The 19,757-nt window shown below is 39.6% G+C and overlaps 1 protein-coding gene and 1 pseudogene across 3 annotated transcripts; both read left to right on the top strand.

Moving 5' to 3' along the window:
- The first annotated feature begins 29 nt into the window (after nucleotides 1-29).
- LOC110058608 (uncharacterized) lies at nucleotides 30-19,427 on the top strand. 2 transcript variants are annotated; one of them, XM_089285940.1, is made up of 4 exons: nucleotides 30-389; nucleotides 13,267-13,929; nucleotides 14,516-15,064; nucleotides 18,345-19,427. In XM_089285940.1, exons 1-4 carry the CDS (start codon nucleotides 194-196, stop codon nucleotides 18,965-18,967), a joined length of 2,031 nt encoding a protein of 676 aa, XP_089142066.1. In that variant the 5' UTR covers nucleotides 30-193; the 3' UTR covers nucleotides 18,968-19,427. The 2 variants fall into 2 exon arrangements, with proteins under 2 accessions (XP_089142066.1, XP_089142065.1); XM_089285939.1 differs by lacking the exon at nucleotides 30-389 and adding an exon at nucleotides 12,316-12,634.
- LOC110058609 (uncharacterized) lies at nucleotides 1,361-6,834 on the top strand (annotated as a pseudogene). The gene is made up of 3 exons (XR_016206261.1): nucleotides 1,361-1,496; nucleotides 3,439-3,984; nucleotides 6,089-6,834. The product of XR_016206261.1 is annotated as an uncharacterized LOC110058609 (transcript).
- Nucleotides 19,428-19,757: the final 330 nt, after the last annotated feature.

Here is a 19,757-nt window from a genome sequence, read left to right as displayed (position 1 = left end):
CTTTACTTTTAAACGTGTGTGACCAGTATTTCAATAATGTGTGTCCTGCGAACCTATCTATGCCTGTTACAATTGTTCAGATTACACCCATTTGGCAAGTTACCCAAACTCGTGATCCCAGTATCACGTAACCAGCTGAAATAGTTTCTATTTCACTAACGTTCTGGAATTGCGGATTGATATCGCCGAAATCATGGCTGTTCAAAAACAAAGTATGCCTTCCTTTGCTTCTGTTATTTCTGTTCTTTCCATTGTGCTTTACTGCGCCGGCTTTTTAAGAGTTGAGCTGGAACTACACGAGCAGAGGAAAAGAATAAACGCTCTTGAAAGCGTTGCGGAGGCCAAGTCGCCGCCAAACAACGCAGACATGATAAGCAAGAATGCTCCTGGTAAGTGTGTATTATGTAACCTAAAGTTTACAAGCTGTGGTACAATCAAAGAATACAATCATCAGAATCAAAGCTTGGTCGAAATAAATTAACCGCGAAAACTGCTATGATTTAAAACAAATAACAAATGAACGTGTTCTTGCTTGTTCTGTGCTTTGCAGACGAAAAGAAACCCGAAGGTTAGCAGGCCAAGTTTTGTTCAACTCACCACAATTATTTTTACATGAAAACAATCCTTCAAACAATTTTTTCTTCAGCTAAGCTTGACACAGTGAGTCCCTTCTCTTTCACAGTTTGATCAAACTTAGAGCTAAAGATGGAGTCCATTTTTTTTTTGGCAGTCCTTGCATCATGGGAAATTAACAAAGGATATGTCTTCTGCGGATGCTCCAAATACTATTTTTAATCTCGATTGAACACGAAATCAAGTATTTCTGTCTCAGTTATCTCGTGCAGTTAGTAGACTAAACGCTTGCCGATGATGGTGACCGAACAGACAATCAATTTTTCCTTTCCTATAAGAAAAAGACTAGAGTTTCCATATTGGAAGTGAAGTGCTGCCCCATGTAGAAAGATGGTGGGATTGAGATATGTAGATATCACATGGATACGAGCGCACTAACCATGAGGCCACTGCATCTCTACCTTCTGATACAATGACTTCACAAGTCGTCTGCCCGTAGTCCAGAATCTGGACTTTTTTCTAATTGGTCGTAAAACAAGAGAGTCTGTAAGCCCGCCTTTCTTATTGGTTACGTGATAGACATGTAACTTCCGGTGCAATTTCAAACACGAAGCCCAGCTGCCGCGGAGTAATACTCGTAAAGGCGTAAACTGCGATATCATCTCCTGCTGTTCTTGTTTCTCCTGTGACGTTGACAGTGAACGAAGGTGGAACAGACTCGTTTCAGTGTTCAGCCAGCGGTAATCCTGAGCCTGCAGTAGCGTGGAGTAAACTAAACAATCAGTGACAAATCACTCGGTCAGCGGTTTCAGGAGGAAAGCTGGAGTTGAAGAAGGTGACCGGAAGTGACTCAGGCGTATATCAGTGTTCAGCAACAAACATCCTGGGGAATTCTAAGGAAGTGGTGCGACTTGCAGTAAATGGTGAGTGTCTGATTATTATACTAAAATAAGCTTTACACAATGCAGTTTTTATAGATCAAATTTGTCATTTTGGAGTACGAAAAGTTCGCTTTTCAGTTTGAAAAACAGAAACACCCGCTCTGTTTCTATACACTTCGCCAGTTAAATTAACGCTAATGTAGGGTGGGCGTTTCCTTGGAGAAAGCTACAGGTTTAAGCTCCTCTAAAACTACAATTACCATTTAGGTCTATTTTTGCCATTTTATAGTATGGTGAACTGAAAAAGTTACCGTAAAAGGCAGCAATCATGACAAGGGTTCGAAGGATAATGTTTCTTTCTAGCCGAGTAGCGTCCTGCCATGCTCCCTAGGTTGTATTTTTGGGGAATGCATGGTGGTGCTGCACTCTCAGTTATCATTCATTCATTCATTCTGTCTAATTTGCCTTTTTACTTAATGTACAGTATATACCTCTTACTAACCGAGTTCGAGGCCCGTACTGTAAGTTACAGACCGAGTTTCGCGCTTCGCGCTTGGGCCATAAATCGATGGGGAAAACCAGGATCCTTAACTTACAGTACGGACCGAGAAAACGAGGTTAGTAAGATATTTATTACATCTCTACTGTGTGTCTGACGGGCTCGGGAACGATTTCTATTCACGCGGAACGGCTTCAAATTTCTGACGCACCTCGAAAGCAAAACGGCTCAATTTGACATCATTGTTAAGTGATTTAATCTTTACCAGGTTTCAATACACAATTTTAGAAGTAAAAGAAAGTTTTAAACTCTTACTTGCTAAAAATGTTAAGAACACTTGGCGATAAATCACGAAACATTTTGGCAACAACAACAACTTTAAATTTTAGCGGGCCGTACAGTAGAATACGGCCCGCTAAATTGACCAATCACAGCGCGCGTATTAACTGATAGATATAATAATTATAAATATTTTAATGTGAGGCGAGATGACCTCTAGAAACCATCAGGCTTTTAGTTCAGGCCACCTCGTACGTGACAATACGGTTACATAAATAGTGCAACAGTGTGCGGCTTTGCCAGTTCAGTTATTATTTCACTAAAAACTCTAGCAGTTTTTTCTTAAAATTGGGAAAACTTGACAACGAAGTGATTGTAACAGGGAAGGAATTACGGATCTTTGGACCTTGGTAAAGAATTGAGAATTTTTTAGATTAGTCTGGTAATGATGCACGCGATAATCATTGGCCGTTCTGGTGCTATAGCCATGAATTTGCAATTTGCTATATCCATTAAAATTTAAGCAACTTTTCGGCTGTCAATTAAAACTCGAGGTTTTAATTTTTTCATCTATCAGTTGATCTCGGCAAATTTCAGTTAAGATTCATCTCTCACCTGCTTTTGTTGTATTCATTATCTTAGCAAAGATGTCCATCTCATTAGCCGATCAGGGTCAAGTAGTATCCGATTATTTCTCAGAACTTATGAGTGACTTCGAACTGCTTGGAAGCTTAACGAACACTTTTTAACACTTTCCGAAAACCTAAAGCTACCTGGGCCCGTTGATTTGTTCGTTTGTCCGTGATTCTAAGTAGGCTTTTTGTGCCCCCACCCTCCCCCGTCTTCTCCCCTTTGTATATTCAAGACCATTCACTAAAACAAATAGTCAAAAATTTTTGGCATATAATGATAATCACGTGTCAAAAATTCCTTGTTCTCTGCGAGAAAATAAACTCCAGATAACATTAACTACATTATAGCCATATACGGTACCAACCTGATACACTTCTTTCCAGGCGGAAAAGCCAATCATCTCAGCTGACGGTTATCTAAACGTTACTCAGCTACCAGTTAAAAATATCTGCCGATTCTCGGCTGAAAGTTAACCCTACAGTCCCTTAATTTCAGATGTTTCCCCTGAAGAAAAGAAAAGAAAATCAAGAAATCTAAATTAAACTAGGCTTAATGATATTTACTTGGTTGCAGTTCATCCTCAAGTTTCTCTTCAGTTGGGACCTAAGTTCGTCACCGTAGGAAGTGACGTCACTCTACCAAACTGTCAGGTAATTGGATACCCAGCACCAGTGGTGACCTGGAGGAAGTCGATTGGTCAGTTACCCCAGGGGAGGGCACACTATAACAACAGTGTCTTACAACTTTCCGATGTCCGTAAAAGTGACTCTGACTGGTACTTCTGTTCAGCGGTCAACCTTTTAGGAAATGTTGAAAAGAAAACTCAACTAGTTGTGATTTCCCTTCCTGTGTTTACCGTTAAGCCACCTGAAAAGGTATTTGCTACTACTGGCGACACTTTGACGTTAAACTGCAGCGCTACTGGTGATCCACGACCAGTCATCAGCTGGAAAAGACAAGGAGCAGCACTGCCCGTGGGAAGGAGTCACAGGACAAATGATGCACTTATCATAAGAGATTTAAAAGAAGAGGATGCTGGGATCTATATTTGTGTGGCTAAAAGTGCAGGAGTGTTTGATAGCGAAGCAATAAGTTATGTTGAAGTTAAAAAACCGAGGGGTAAGTGATTTGTGGAATGATTACTTATGCGTACAAAGGAAATTGGCAAGAATGAATAGACCAATTTCGATATATTAAAATTCAGCCTAAAACAATAGACCTCAGTACGAGACTCTGGGGAATAACTACAGAGACTGTGAGGTTTAGGTCATGAGTTCTGCTGATGTTGAACCAGTTCGTATCGGGAAACAAAAGCTATGGCGGAAGATAATTTTTGCGGAGCCCCATAGCAGAATAGGAAAGAAAAGAAAACCCATGATTTTACGATGACGGCAGAAATTCTCGCGCGTTCATTGACTAATTTTCACTGTCAATAAGCAGACAGACACATGATTTTATAATTTATTCGATGCGTCAAGGACGAGAGCTGACAATTCGTAATAAACAAATTTACATCAGTTTTTCGTGCGTCTGTCCTGTTGTTGACAATGAATTTCATTATAACATTATCAAAGTATTCTGCAGATCCACTCGGCTATCCACAGCTATAGTTTGACAATGTTATGACGAAATTCATGATCAATAACAAGACAGACGCATGAAAAACTGATTTTAATTTGTTAAACTGATTTTCTCGTGGTTATCACGGCTAGCGGTATTGCTCGTGGGCACGTACGGTCAACGGCGATGACGACGACGGAGTCTCGTGAGATGGCGACCATACTCCGCCTAACAGGTTGACAGAGACATGCACCCTTAATTTAAAGCGTCCTTCTTAGATATTGGACATCCATGTTATGGTCAATTGACACCTGTCAAAACAAGGTATTCTCTGACCAGTATCACGTGACCATATCGCGGGCTCAAGTTTAGAGCTTTTCCAGGTCACGTTTTCTTTGAAGTTGACTGCTGACCAAGGGCAGGTTTTCGATTGCATCAAGGGGTCCTGTCAGGTTAACTTGTTGAAAACAGGACTGTGTTGCTCGGAAGCCGGTTAACGCTAAACCTGGGCTAAGTTGCTTAAAGCCCGATCACGAGCTAACTCAGGATTAGCGAAAATTTTGATTTAAATTTTGTAAGTTTTCGGTGAAGTTTTCTGCTTATATTATTTGTTCTTCAATTTTAAATTTAACTTATCTCAAACTACACGAAACACAGGCAGTGACCAACATTTTTTTTACCAAAAAAAAAGAACAAAAAAAAAAAAAAAGAGTACTTGGGTTACCTTTTAATCCTGGGTTAGCGTTGACCGGCTTTTGAACAACTTGGCCCAGGACTGTAAAAGTTAACCGGAGTATAAATAAACAGGGGCAAAAATCTGACCAAAAATACTAGAGTCAAACGCGCTAGAATAGTATTTTGAGGCTTAGCATAGATTTGCACTCGTTTTTACAGCCAGTTCTCCCAAACTTATCAAATGTGGTAAGTACCAATAAAATAGTGTTTCCCAATCATCTCTGTTAAAATCATTGTTTATAGTCCTGATTAAAAAAAAAAAATGCCCAAACACGAACAAATTATTTGTGATTTACTCACTGCCAGTTTAAAAACGCTGACGTTTTCCTTTCAGCGTGCGTAGATTTACAGAACTTTCGTCCTCAGAATTGTCAGGGTGCGCCCGGTGCTAAAACTAAATGAAGCCACCGTAAATCCCTTCAGCTAGAGAGAAACACGAGAGGGTAATACGAGACCCATACAGTCACGCAGTTTTTGTCATCCATGTCCAACATACCTGCATCGACTTGTGTCGTCTACAAGCACTGACGACTCGATTTAGCAGAAATCTAGTCGCAAATCTTACCGGAAGTGGAAATCTAAAGTTGAAACGCTTACCGGAACTAAAACTAATGGAAAACTTCGCATGAATATGATACACAAAAACGGGCGTGCAAACCCAGGCATGATACAAGCCATATTATATACTACTCATTCTATAAACGTGTGCAGAGAGATGGTACATTTTTGGCGAAACGCGAATATTGGGTCTTATTCTTTAGACCCACGCCAGAAACGAGAAAACTTCGCATGAATATAATGTAAAGCACGAAAACCGGCGTGCAAACCCAGGCATGATACAAGCCATACTATGTAGTTAACTTAATTCTCATGGCGTCTATACTTAAATTGAAAAGGCAATTTAAAGCATGTGAATTTCTTTTATCAGATTGTTCTGATCTGCATAAATCAGGCCATACTCAAAGTGGATTGTACTCTGTCAACCCAGACGGTAGAGGACATTTTACTGTCTACTGTGACATGCGCACTGACGGTGGAGGCTGGACCGTCTTTCAAAGAAGACAAGATGGCTCGGTAGACTTCTATCGGGGATGGAACGACTACAAAGCAGGCTTTGGCCAGCTGGCTGTTGAGTTCTGGTTGGGAAACGACAAGATCCATCGACTGACGGCTCTAGACCGAGCTCTCTGCGAGTGGAGCTGGAGGACTTGAACGGAGTTAAAGTGTACGCAAAATATGGCAAGTTTAACATTGGTGATGAGCAGGCGCAGTATCGACTTGAAGTGGGTTCCTATTCAGGTACAGCGGGAGATTCGTTAGCAAGGCATAATAACATGGCGTTTAGTACAAAAGACAGAGATAATGACAGATCTAGTGCCAATTGTGCTGTAAGCTATACAGGCGCCTGGTGGTACTACGGTTGCCACCACTCCAATCTAAACGGACAATACCTGGGAGATAAACGTGATAGCCGAGGAGTCAGGTGGCACCACTTCAGAGGTTCTCTTTCACTCAAAGTCACTGAAATGAAACTGAGGCCGTCATCGTAGAAAGAATATCATTAACAGATTTAATCCTGTTAGTGACGCAGGTGTCAATATGTCAATGATCTTCGCCCATCGCAATCGCGGCTTTTAACAATAGTATGTAGTCGATCTTAAAAAAAAAAAAGAATGGTTAGTTGACTGTCAATTAACACAACGTAATTTCTCCGAGGTTACACGGATTTTTCATATTTGTACATTTTCAAAAAACAAAACTAAATCAGAGGATATTAACAGTGAGACCATTCACCACGTGTGAATGTTTTCTTTCATCACTGATTTGAACTAATCACTTTCCAGAAAGCGTGCGGTAAAAGCCAACTTCAAGCATAATATTTGCATATTTATTAATCCATTTTGAAATCACTGGTTATCCTTGCAATCTGATAAGCTCTCAGTGGTGCGATTTACTCACGAATCGCACTTTTTTTCGCTCTAAATCGCATCTTTTTCTCAGCCAATGAGAATGGGACAGTAAAACAAAATAACCAATCAGATTTCAAGATTAGTTTAAAGTAATTAATAAAATTTCAGGAAAATGAAAGGCAATAAGCTATTTGTGTAGAATTTTGCAACTACTATTGCCAAAACTTTGTTGTTATTGTTGTTTTTTTCAAAAAAAATTGACGACTTTAATTAATTACAGTTTCTGAATGACAATTATGAGCTCCTTCAGGCTGAAGACCTACTTTAATGGAAGTTTCTACCTTTCAGAGTCCATTTTGGGAATATTTTGGCGATTTTTCTTCAACAACTGCTCAAAATCCGTATGATACCGAGTCCAGTAAAACCGTCATAAACAAACGAAAACCACACAACAACAAATTCAGAGCCATCTCAAGAGGGTAGATGTTTCCAGGTTTCCGGTAGTTTCAAACGAAGCAACAAAAGAGCTCAACTCTGTCGCTGTGAATGAACATAGTCAAAATACGCCCCACTGCACAAAACAGTGAATGAACGAACGTCTTACGAAGTCGGTGCCAGTCCCACCATCTTGAATATATCTTGAAACCAACGGCGCCGCGAGAACTTGACAAGGTCCTGAGTATTGAGTCCTACGCCGAGGTCACAAAAAGAAACGGAGATGATGACGAGCTGGAATCCTTTAAAATCATGCCATTAAACGATATTTATTAAAAAGAACACTATCACTATCCACTGCGCATCGTGCACTCGAGGGAGTTTCACAACTCAAAAGAAATTCATCGCAGAATTACGCAGGATGCACACTCAAATACCATCTCCAAGGACAATGAAAAGTCTCAGCCTCAACCACAGAAGAAAGGAAGGCCTTCCATCATTGATTCAGGCGACGACGATTGAACTTTTATACCAGAAGTAGGCTATTTTCGTTCTGACTTCAAAACTGCTTGTTTCTTTGTCATGCTCGAATGAATTTTCGTCACATGACATCGTTTTGCATACTAAATGAGAGGTAAAGGCGTTTCCGGTTCCGCTTTTTTTTTTTTAACAAACCGGCTACTGGAACAATACACCAAAAATCTAAAATGTAAGGCAATAAAATTGTGCGATTTCAAAATGGACCTAGTAAAGTGGCAATTGAACTTCGTGTCGTGCAATTTTGGTCTGAAATCATACTTGTGATTTCAAATCGAGCGAGCGCGCAGGGCGAGTTCGATTTTGCAATATAATAACGCGTATGATTTCAGACCAAATTGCACTCCACTCAGTTCAATTACCATTATTAATGACAATTTGAAATTGCAAGAGTTTGTATGGAATTTACAATTTAGAACTAATCATGACTTTTACTGCCAAAAATGATACCCTCGCATTAACGAATAAAGTTTGCAAATATCTGGTGTTGCGTTCTAACGTTAGAAGTTTAAGCGCTTGACAATATATCATAACGTATTATATTTAAGGAAGGTTGGCAACAGCACGAGGCTCAACTCGAAAATTTCTTTAATCTTAAGCACCAACACGGCTTCTACTGCCATTCCTCTTCGTTATCCTTACAGTGCAAGAGATCAGCGACGTTCCGGTAAAATCAAAATGCACATGCGTTCTTTCTTAATGGAGTCAACAGCTCCACAAAATCAAATATCAATTTGAAATTACCGCGTGAAAACATTATGCGCCACACAAGCGTGGCCGGCACTGGGTACCAAGGTAAAAATATATTCAGCAGGGTAGGACATTCTATTTTTGTACGGGTTGTTTGGCTACACCGACCACCTTGTGAGGAAAAAAAAAAATCTCGCTCCATTTTTGTTTGGCTGCACATGTTGATCTGACGACAGCACAGAGATCACACAATAGTTGAAGAAATGAATGGATTGATAAAATTTAATTAAGATGATTTCAACGGTGAACATTTGAGTAATAGTGTAACAATTAAGTTACCAAAGAAACTTGGTAACATTTTGAATAAAGTTTAGAAGAACTTATCAAGGCTGACCCCGCGAGAGAAATTTGATTTTGAAGTTATCAATATTTCAATTCAAACGACGTTTCACGTCACTTCAAAACAATTAAACAACACAGTTTTTCTGAGCCTTTTTTCAAAGTTTGACTTCAACTTTCTCCAGGATGCTTTACAGTCAAATCGCGGGGTCGCTTGAAGAAATTAATTAAAGTGAGATGTTTCAAATAGTATTCAAAATGTTACCATACTAAAGTAGATTTTTAGTAAATAATTTTTGACCTTATTACTCGACTTTTGAGCCCATTTCGTCTCAAATCAATTTCATTGATTTATCTTTCATTTTTCCTACCTCCGCGCCGCTGACGATTGAGCTGTACTGTGCGCTTTTAGATATTTCGGAATAAATTGACGAAAGAGGCAAGTTGGCACGCGCAAATTAAAAACTTTGAAGATAGTTTGCAAAATCACTTGAAACATGTACCTTATTGTCCTCCTTTGCACCCAAATTCTTGCAAAGTGAAGCCGACCAATGTAAGCCTCTGATTTACTCACATAATCCGGAAAGAAACGATTTACCCTGAGAATTTTTTTCTCCTCTTTATACTGCGGGGTTTATTTAGCGGACGTGTGTGGCGATTTACCTTAACCCTGGGCATTACACGACCAATATAACTAAACACGCCACGATCAAGCGCAAAACAGGACCCCTTTCCCACTCCCGATCGAATAATTAGAAGCGAAAACAAATCTTAACAATATCGTCCCCCGTCCACTGACTGAGTAAAGCTTTACGTGAGACAAGAAAAAAAGTTATAGTACTCAAAGCCACGCAAGGTCACGCAAGCATAGTTAATGAAAAAACAAAAAAACAAAAAACAAAACAAACAAAAAAAACAAAAAAAACAAAAAAACAAAGGCCGTTGGGTCAGGCTTCGCTGGTAAACAGAAACGAAGAAGAATTCAAAATCACAATTTGAGCTATGTTACGTTTTCGCTTTACTTAAAATAAATTCGTAGCCTTGATTGTGTTGTTTGATTTTATTTTTCCCTCTAGGGGTGCGGGAGGGGAAAACTGTGCCTGCTACTACATGCTAACAAGCCCAGGTGAATTACCAGACCGAAGCTCAACATTAGATTTTACTAGCTTGAAGCGGTAGAGTAGGGAGGTATAACCTATAGCTATTGTTGCTAACCGATCTCCTGAATATTGGCAGGAGATAACCTTTTTGTCAGGGGTGTCACAGTTTTCTTTCATCACTGATTTGAACTAATTACTTTCAGGAAAGCCTGCGGTTCTGAAAGCTGTTCATGTAGCATAATATTTGCATATATCAATTACATTTTTTAAATTCTAAGAGTTTGCAAGGAATTTATAATTTAGAACTGACACTTTCTGCCGGAAATAATCTTGCAATAATGAAATAAAGTTCGCGCAGCAATACCTGGTGTTGCTTTCTAACGTTTACGCTTTGTTTAGTAGAAATTTGATTGATTTATGGACAATATATCCAAACGTGTATTACATAAGAGAAAGGTTGGCAACAGCACGAGGCTTCAGCGTTCGACTCACCTCGTAAATTGCTCAAATCTTAAGCAACAACACGGCTTCTACTGCCATTCTTCTCCGTCGTCCTTATAGTGCAAGAAATTATTATATATAATTATTATATCTTTTTAAGGTTTTTTACCCCGCACCCCACCCTGCTTTTTATTATTATTTTTTTTAATTTAATGTCTTGTAGTGATGGGAGCATGCCTCCCCTTGCAAGATCCCCATAATGTAGATGTAGAGATCAGCAACGTTTCTGTAAGATAAATATGCACCTAGCTTGCTTCTGTAAGGAATTAGCAGCTCCACAAAATCAAACATCAATTTGAAATTATAGACCACTTTCATAAATGGCGGCCAATTATAAATTCTTTTGCAAGTATTCAAATTAGCCTTACTAACCTCATTGTGAATTGAAGTTGGTAATTCAAAAGAATTTTTACTCCGAAACGAGGTTAGTAAGGCCAATTTTATTCAACAGGGAAGGGCAGGCTATTTTTGTACGGGGCATTTGGCTACACCAACCATTCCACGGGGAAAAAAATATCCCGCTCCTTTGTCTCTAAATACACACGCATATGAAAAAACGAACGCTCGAAAAAATATGTCGATCAGACGATAGCACAGGAATCAAACAACAGTCGAAGAATTGAACAAATTCAAAAAATGTGAATAGACCAATTTCGAAGTATTAACATTTTAAGGGTCCATTAAAGTATCTCGTTGCTAAGCTACACGGTTGCTACCCAAGTGCAATTGCACTTCCGGTCAGCCAAGATTTTTTCGCGCGCTTTTTTCGGTCCCGGCCCGTCGCCGATTCAAGACGCCGCTAGCCTTTTTTTACTTCGTTGCAACAAACACAAGAAAAACGTTTTGTTTATATTTTTATTGATTAATTTTCTGCTTTACGGTTACAACATGTGAGTCGTGCCTTTATTTTTGAAACTTGAGTGTTTTGCTTTAAAATGTCATCCACGTACGGACGTGAACAGAAAGCCGCAGCGATGGCTACATGCCAATGGGGAAATCTCTGGGAGATAATATCAATGTGGTATGTTAGTGATTTTCAGCTCGAAAAACGTTAAACGAGGCCACAAAATCAAGCTAACATATTTATATGCTTGCTGGATCATGCATATTGGGCAGAAAAACATTTAACATTGAGGAGGTCTGGAACCCAGTTTGTTGCCATGGTGACAAAACTGTTAAGCTCGTATTGTGGAGCACATTTAGTAGAATCTTACTGCTAAGAATCAAACATTTCTGATACAAATTGGCTGAGACATCTTTTTTCGTCTTTTTTGATCAAAATTGGTGTTGACGTCATCACTTGGCCAATTTGCATATTTTAAAAATTTGCATATATTCTGAACGAAAAGAGAGAGTTGAAAATAGTAAACAGCATTTTTCTTCTCACGCAGAGTGCTTGTTTATGTTTAAAAATGGCTTAGATAGGAAAGATGCTGCTATTTTCCTCATAGTACCACTTTAAGCCTAGACTCGAAAGCTGAAGCCAAACAGTATAAGTCTGTGATCAACTGACAGAATCCGAAAAAAAAGCATTTCCCAGCGAAATTCACCTCCATTTCGGTGTTTCCCCCGCGAGGCTTTACTTTTGCACGTGTTTGGTCAAAATTGCTGACATTACATCCATCCCAACTTTGTCTCGCATGACATCGTTAGCAGACCATTTGGCAAGTTACCCAAACTCGTGATCCCAATATCACGTAATCAGCTGAAGCAGTTTGTATTCCAATACCGTTGTGGAATTACGGATTGATATCGCCGAAATCATGGCTATCCAAAAACAAAGTATGCCTTCCTTTGCTTCTATTATTACTGCTATCTCCATTGTGTTTTACTGCGCCGGCTTTTTACGAGTTGAGCTGGAACTACACGAGCACAACAAAAGAATAAACGCTCTTGAAAGCGTTGCCGAGGTCAAGTCGCCATCAAACGACGCAGACATGAAAATAATTAAGAATGCTCCTGGTAAGTGTGTCTTCTCCAACCTAGAGTTTAAAAGCTGTGCTGCATTCATGAAATACAATCATCAGAATCATTTTTTGCCCCCTCCCCCCCCCCCCCTCAAAAAGAAAATGCTGTTAGAAGAGAGCAACAGTTAAAACAAAGAACAAATGAACGTGTTATTGTTTGCTCTGTTAAGTTATGATGTGACGACGCAAGGAAAGCAGAGAGTTACCAGGTCAAGATTTCTTTAATCCTATGTTTACAAATTCATAAGAAAATACATTACAGAGGAAGTTTTGTCCAGCTGTGAATAACACGGTAATAAACTAGTTTCTTATCTTATTCGGTTTGATCAAGCTTCCAGTCTGTTTTTGATAGTCTCCGCATCAGGAAATAAACAAAGGATATGTTGTTCACTGATGCCCAAATGACAACATTTCCGTTGTAGCGATGATCTCCTGAGGTTACTAAAGACAACTAAACGCTCGCTGCTCACGCAATGATGGCAGAACAGACACTAAATGCTCCTCAATTTTAAAACTAAGAAAATTTACAATAACCGCGAATTAAGATTTTTACAGCGCTGTGAATTGACGTGAAGGTTTGGTTAGCACAAGACTTTTCTTTAAAGTGCACTTACCCTTTCTTTCCAGAAATTCAGTCCTCTAAACTCAACAGACACAGCCGACAAGTTGACTCAACTAAGAATTCAACAGAAGTTCAACGCAAAGCAGAAACGATTCTCAAAATCAACAAACTTTTATCAGAGGGAAGTGTACATCTCTGTCAGTCAAAGGGTGTCACATGTTCGTCAGGCCCTCCCGGTCCACCTGGACCTAGAGGACACAACGGAGCCCGGGGACGAAGAGGAGAGAGAGGAAGGACTGGAAACAAGGGAAATCAAGGTATTATGGGATCGCCAGGAAAGCGCGGCAAGCAAGGTATTATGGGGCCTGTAGGACTACAGGGAGAGACTGGAAACAAAGGCGAGAAAGGAGAAATAGGACCCGCAGGCATGCCGGGGACTAAAGGCGAACCCGGTAAATCGATATCATCCCCTGCTGTTGTTGTTTCTCCTGTGACGTTGACAGTGAACGAAGGTGGAACAGCCTTGTTTCAGTGTTCAGCAAGCGGTAATCCTGAGTCTGCACTAACGTGGAGTAAACTGAATAGTCAGTCACAAATCACTCAGTCAGCGGTTTCAGGTGGAACGCTGGAGTTAAAGAAGGTGACCGGAAGTGACTCAGGCGTGTATCAGTGTTCAGCAACAAACATCTTGGGGAATTCACAGGAAGTGGTGCGATTAACAGTAAATGGTGAGTTTCTGGTTATTTTAAATTCTGAAATAAGTTTTTACAATGTAATGCATTGATTCTGTGACTACGAAAAGTAGTATTAAATGGTGAGGGAGTGTGGAAATTTAAACACTGCAATGAAAAGTTCAATAAGTTTACACACAACCTCGATGAGCTCTAAACCTGAACCCGGGATATAGTCACGTGATACTGGTCAGCGAATAGCTTGTTGTGACTGCTGACAATTAACAATAGCGTTGACGCCCAAAATCAAAGTTGTAGCTATGGTAATGGTGCTACTCTCTTAGTTTTCAAGGTATTGACGTACGGACGGACAGACCTACGTACCTACGTACGGACAGTCATGTGACAACCAAAATTCTTTAGATGCCTTCGGCGCGCAGGAGCTCCGCTATTACTAATTAAGAACTTTTGCAGGAAGACTTTTTATTTAATGTCATGAATGAACTCCTAGATGTAGGTAGCCTCTAGTATTGTTCCATTTAAATGCAGTTTAAACTATTGCAAATTATGAAGTTGATTTTTTTTTTATTCCATTGGAAACGATTATCAATTTATAAATTCTACTATATTTACTTGGTTGTAGTTCATCCTCGCGTCTCTCTTCATCCGGGACCTACGTACGTCACAGAAGGAAGTAATGTCACTCTTCCAACTTGTCACGTGATCGGATACCCGGCGCCAGTAGTCACCTGGAGGAAGTCTTCAGGTCAGTTACCCCAGGGGAGGGCGCACTATAACAACAGTGTCTTACAAATTTCCGATGTCCGTAAAAGTGACTCTGATTGGTACTTCTGTTCAGCGGTCAACCTTTTAGGAAATGTTGAAAAGAAAACTCTGCTAGTTGTTGTTTCCCTTCCTGTGTTTACCGTTAAGCCACCTGGAAAGGTTTCTGTTTTTACTGGAAATACTTTGACGTTAAACTGCAGCGCTACTGGTGATCCACGACCAGTCATCAGCTGGAAAAGACAAGAAGGAGCACTGCCTGTGGGGAGGAGTGATAGAACAGAAAAGGCACTAACGATAAGAGATTTGAGAGAAGAGGATGCTGGGATCTATGTTTGTGTGGCTACAAGTGCAGGAGTGTTTCCCATCGAAGCAATAAGTTCTGTTGAAGTTGAGCTGGTTGGTATCGGTAAGCTATAAAAGCATTTTTTGGATTTGCCGCAAAGAGTGATATATCTATTAAAATTATTAACTCAGTGCATTTTTGTAACAAGCAATCTGCACCGTCCCTTTGCCACTTGCTATCAACAGGACATAACTGACAACGATGGAGAACAAAGTAGCGATTATACCTGAGAGTGCAACGGAAAAGGATCAAGGGACTGATAAGTGTCTGAATCTAAGACAATGTTAAATACACTGACAGGCATAAAACATTTTTTAAACACTGTATATGAAACAAAAGTTTAAGCGGAAGGACAATTCTAAGTCATAAATTCTCTTGACTGGTCCTCATTGTGATTAAAGGCTCACTGGGTTTGAAAATGAATAGAGGCAAAAATCTGACCATCAACACTAAATAAAATTTCTAGAATCAAACTCTTTTAACCCTCGAACGTACAAGGGGGCAGGGATGGATGCCACCCCCCCCCCCCCCCCTCCCCTTCTCCCCATAATTTTTTTTTTTTTAATTTTTGCTGAAGACGATTTACTCTAAGGGGCTGAAACTTTCAGTGGTTTTTTCTTCATTCTCTGCTGAAATTTTGATATGTCACTTGCATGTCCATCATTTTTGAGGTTGTCAACTAACCATCAAATTTCATGTAGGTCTGGCCAAAACTCAACATTTTTTTTTGAGATAATTGACGTGATGAATGGTAAAACTTGTATCCTACGTAGATCCGTTTTATCCTTACTTTATCTAGTTTGTTTCGTTCGTCATTTCCGCCACTCCTTTTGGTTTCGAAATATGTTTTACGTCAGCCACCACTATATAATATTGTAATTTCATTTATATATATATGTATATAATTTAGTAACATCTAAACCTGAAGAAGGCTGGTCTGGCGAACTTAAAAATATTATTTTAAATATACCACGTTGTATCAGCCTTGCAGTAGTCTTCGACTTCTCATCGTTTTACTTTTCAAGTTTGGCTGATTAGATCTCCTGTGAGATTCAACGTTCAATCCAGCAGCATCTTCGTTCAGGGCTTTGCAGTTTATTTAGTTTTCTTTTTTCTCTTTTCCAGTTTTCTTCATGAAATAGCAGAAATTCATGAATTTGTATATTTCAGAAGCACAGTGGCTTGTATTTGTGTTAATTTCCGTTATTTCTTGACTTTTTAAAAAAATAGTAAAATCCAAAATGGGAGTTCAAATGACGCCATATGACGTCATAACCAACAAAAATAGTATCACCTTGTTGAGCAAGCTCAGGGCTGTCTAATCAATGTAAATTTATTTCGCTCTGTTTTAACAGAACGAAAACCCAGAGGGGGTTGCGTCCACCCCCTCCCCCCCTTCCCCTGTACCACGGTAGGGGTATGAGTCCGAAGGTTAAGATGGCTCCATAGGGTAATCACCAAGAGATTATCATGTTAAGAGAGTGAATCCCCCATATAGACCCTCTAAGATAATTCCTCTTCACGTTTATTTTTAGACATTCTACCCAGTTCTTCCGCGGATATTACTCGCGTGTTGCGTGAATTTTTTCGTGGAGGATCTGTTTTCGTTTCGTTTCGTTTCGTTTCGTTTCAAAGCAAAGAAAAACCTCCAACGCTGTGGGGATGTATTCTTTGATATTTTGATTGCAAGCAAAGGAGCTTCGGCTCTCGGTATGTTTTAATCAGTACACTTCGAAACTTTAATAGGAGTTTAAATAAGAGACGGATGTCCCCTGCACAAACAATAACAACTGAATGAACGGCAGAGAAATGAGTAGACAAACGAGTACAAAGCAAACACAACTTGGCAAGCGAACAAACAGATAGTTGAAAGTGCAGGAGGACGCTCGCTGTCCAAGTAGCAAAAGCAGTTTAAGCAGCAACGGCAACAACGCCAAAGGCAACATCGATTAAAAAACGACTTAATATTCAACCCACGAATCTCGCGAGTATTTAGATTCATTCAGTTTGTCTATGCTGTCAGAAATATCCCAAACAGAATATGTAAGACAGCGTCAAAATTCGAAAAAGAAATTTTAAGAATTGACCGTCGTGTAGTTCACGTTCTCTCGGATATGCAGAATGTGGCTATTTCACGCTGTTGTTTTGTGACCTTTTGTAAACAACGATAAAGAAATGAACAAAGAATTATAACGCACGCTTACACAACCATTGTATTAGTTACCGTTGCCGTTAAAGTTTGCATAATTAAACAGCCTGCGACCGAATAAACAGCCAAATACTGAACAGCCAAACGAGCACAAAACAAACGAAAGCCCAGCCGCACAAAAAGACGGCTAAGAGTGCAGAAAACATCTCGATCTGCTACTGAAACGAAATCAAAACATATAAAATGGCGTTCCCGCCATTTCCTCTCAGGTAGTTTCGAGAAAGTCGCTTCGGTTGTCCACGCAACGCGCGAGTAGCATCCTCGGAAGAATTGGGTACCATGTCTAAAAATAACTTCAAAGGGATTACCCTAGTTAGAAGACCTATATGGGAGGTTCACTCTCTTACCTTGATAATCTCTTGGTAATCACTTATCGCATTTCGCACGCTAGTGTTATAATTTGAAAACTAGTTTTACATTCGTTTTTACTCCCAAAATTACTCCCAGACTTACTTCTCTCAAACTTATTAAATGTGATAAGCAATAATGAAATAGAGTTTATAATCATCTCTGTTAATATCGTTGTCCAGAGTCTTAAATCAAAAATGTCAGGACGAACACGTTTTCACCTTTTATATTGGCTTTATTTGTAAGCAGGTTTTATGAATTTTAATCTGTGAAATCTTTCAAAACTTCATAGTACATCGAATCCGGCAGGAGATGAATTTTCAACTCCTAAAACGAGGGTTTAATTTGCACTGGCAGATTTTTCGACCTTTGCAAATTTATGCCCTTTCTATTAAGTAAAAACTGGTTAGATTAACAGTCTGCCAAATTATCGCAATTTCGCTGACGGAACCAAGCAAATTCATTATAAGTTTTGCCTTTTGTAGGCACGATATACAATATCGAAATTAAAAACACTAACATTTTCGAGAGCGTGCGTAGATTACTAGTCGTAAAACTAAAGGAAGCCACCTTAACTCTCTTCTGCTAGAGAGGAAACCGGAGAGTAATGCGAGACCCACACCGTCACACAGTTGTTGTTTTTTTTTTGTTTTCTACACCAGCCGTCAAGACTTGAAACCCCAAGTTTCTCGCCATATAATGTCAGCTACCAAGTAAACTTAATTCTTATAATGCCTATAGTTAAATTAAAAAGCCAATTTAAAACATGCACTTCTCTTTTATCAGATTGTTCCGATCTGCTAAAATCAGGCCATACTCAAAGTGGATTGTACTCTGTCAACCCGGACGGTAGAGGACACTTTACTGTCTACTGTGACATGCGCACTGACGGTGGAGGCTGGACCGTCTTTCAGAGAAGACAAGATGGCTCGGTAGACTTCTATCGGGGATGGAACGACTACAAAGCAGGCTTTGGTCAGCTGACTACTGAGTTCTGGTTAGGAAACGACAAGATACACCGACTGACCGCCTCTAAACCGAACTCTCTACGCGTGGAACTGGAGGACTGGAAAGGCGTTAAAGTGTACGCCAAATATGGCAAGTTTAACATTGGTGATGAGCAGGCGCAGTATCGACTTGAAGTGGGTTCATATTCAGGTACAGCTGGAGATGCTTTAGCATTTCATAATAACATGGCATTTACTACAAAAGACAGAGATAATGACAGATGGAGTAACAACTGTGCTGTGTTGCGTACAGGCGCCTGGTGGTACAAGAATTGCCAAGAGTCCAATCTAAACGGACCATACCTGGGAGATAAACAGAGTAGTTCAGTAAACGGGTGGGACACCTTCAGAAATTCTCGTTCACTTAAATTCACTGAAATGAAACTGAGGCCGTCATCGTAGAAATAATTTCAGTAACAGGTTGAATCCTGTTAATGACGTAGGTGCCAACATGTCAATGATCTTTGTCCATCGCAGTCAAAGCTTTTAACAATAAATAGTAGTCGATCATAAACAATGATTAGTTGTTGAATTTAAGCAATGTAATTTGAGCGATGAAGAACGGATTTTCTATAATTGTATATTTTCGAATTACAAGATATTTACCTCTACAATCACTACTGTTGTAAGATTTTTGATAACTACAGTTAGATGACTGTTGCAGCCGGATACTTAATTTTCAGTCCGTTCCTCTCCAGTTTGGCTTGTGAGTTTTTTCGGCTTTAAAAGTTTACCTCACTTCTATTACTACTATTTTATTCAATCATTTTTGTCATATTGTTTATCAGCAAGCGATAATTAAGACCTAGCTTTATCTACCGATTAATAGAAGAAGGGAAAAATAAAACTAAACGTTATCACACTTTGCGATCTCAATAGACAGCACAAGCATACCGCTTTAAGGTGTCCAAGCGATGTAGTGCGTCCGGTTTAGGCTGTAGATACCTAAGCCCGTATATCGCAATAAAGCTTATAGAGCTAACTATCAGACCATGCCAAGAAGTTTGAAATATAATTGAATTATTGAATTTTACACGACCTTTAAATACGATCGTTTTCAGCCGTTACAATTTTCAGAAAAAAAAAGCCATAATTTTTTTAATTGGTTTGTTTTTGCAAGCCCTAATCGTCCCTTGAGCATACGCCGGAGTTTAATTTCTCCGTTTAGCAAGACCTAATCCTAGGTCCACAC

The sequence above is a fragment of the Orbicella faveolata genome, unplaced genomic scaffold (genome assembly GCF_042242905.1).
Source record: "Orbicella faveolata isolate gen_17 unplaced genomic scaffold, um_ofav_v1 contig_13, whole genome shotgun sequence".
NCBI lineage: Eukaryota > Metazoa > Cnidaria > Anthozoa > Scleractinia > Merulinidae > Orbicella > Orbicella faveolata.
The sequence above is the reverse complement of the archived record's forward strand: the minus strand, read 5'-3'. Positions and strand labels throughout refer to the sequence as shown.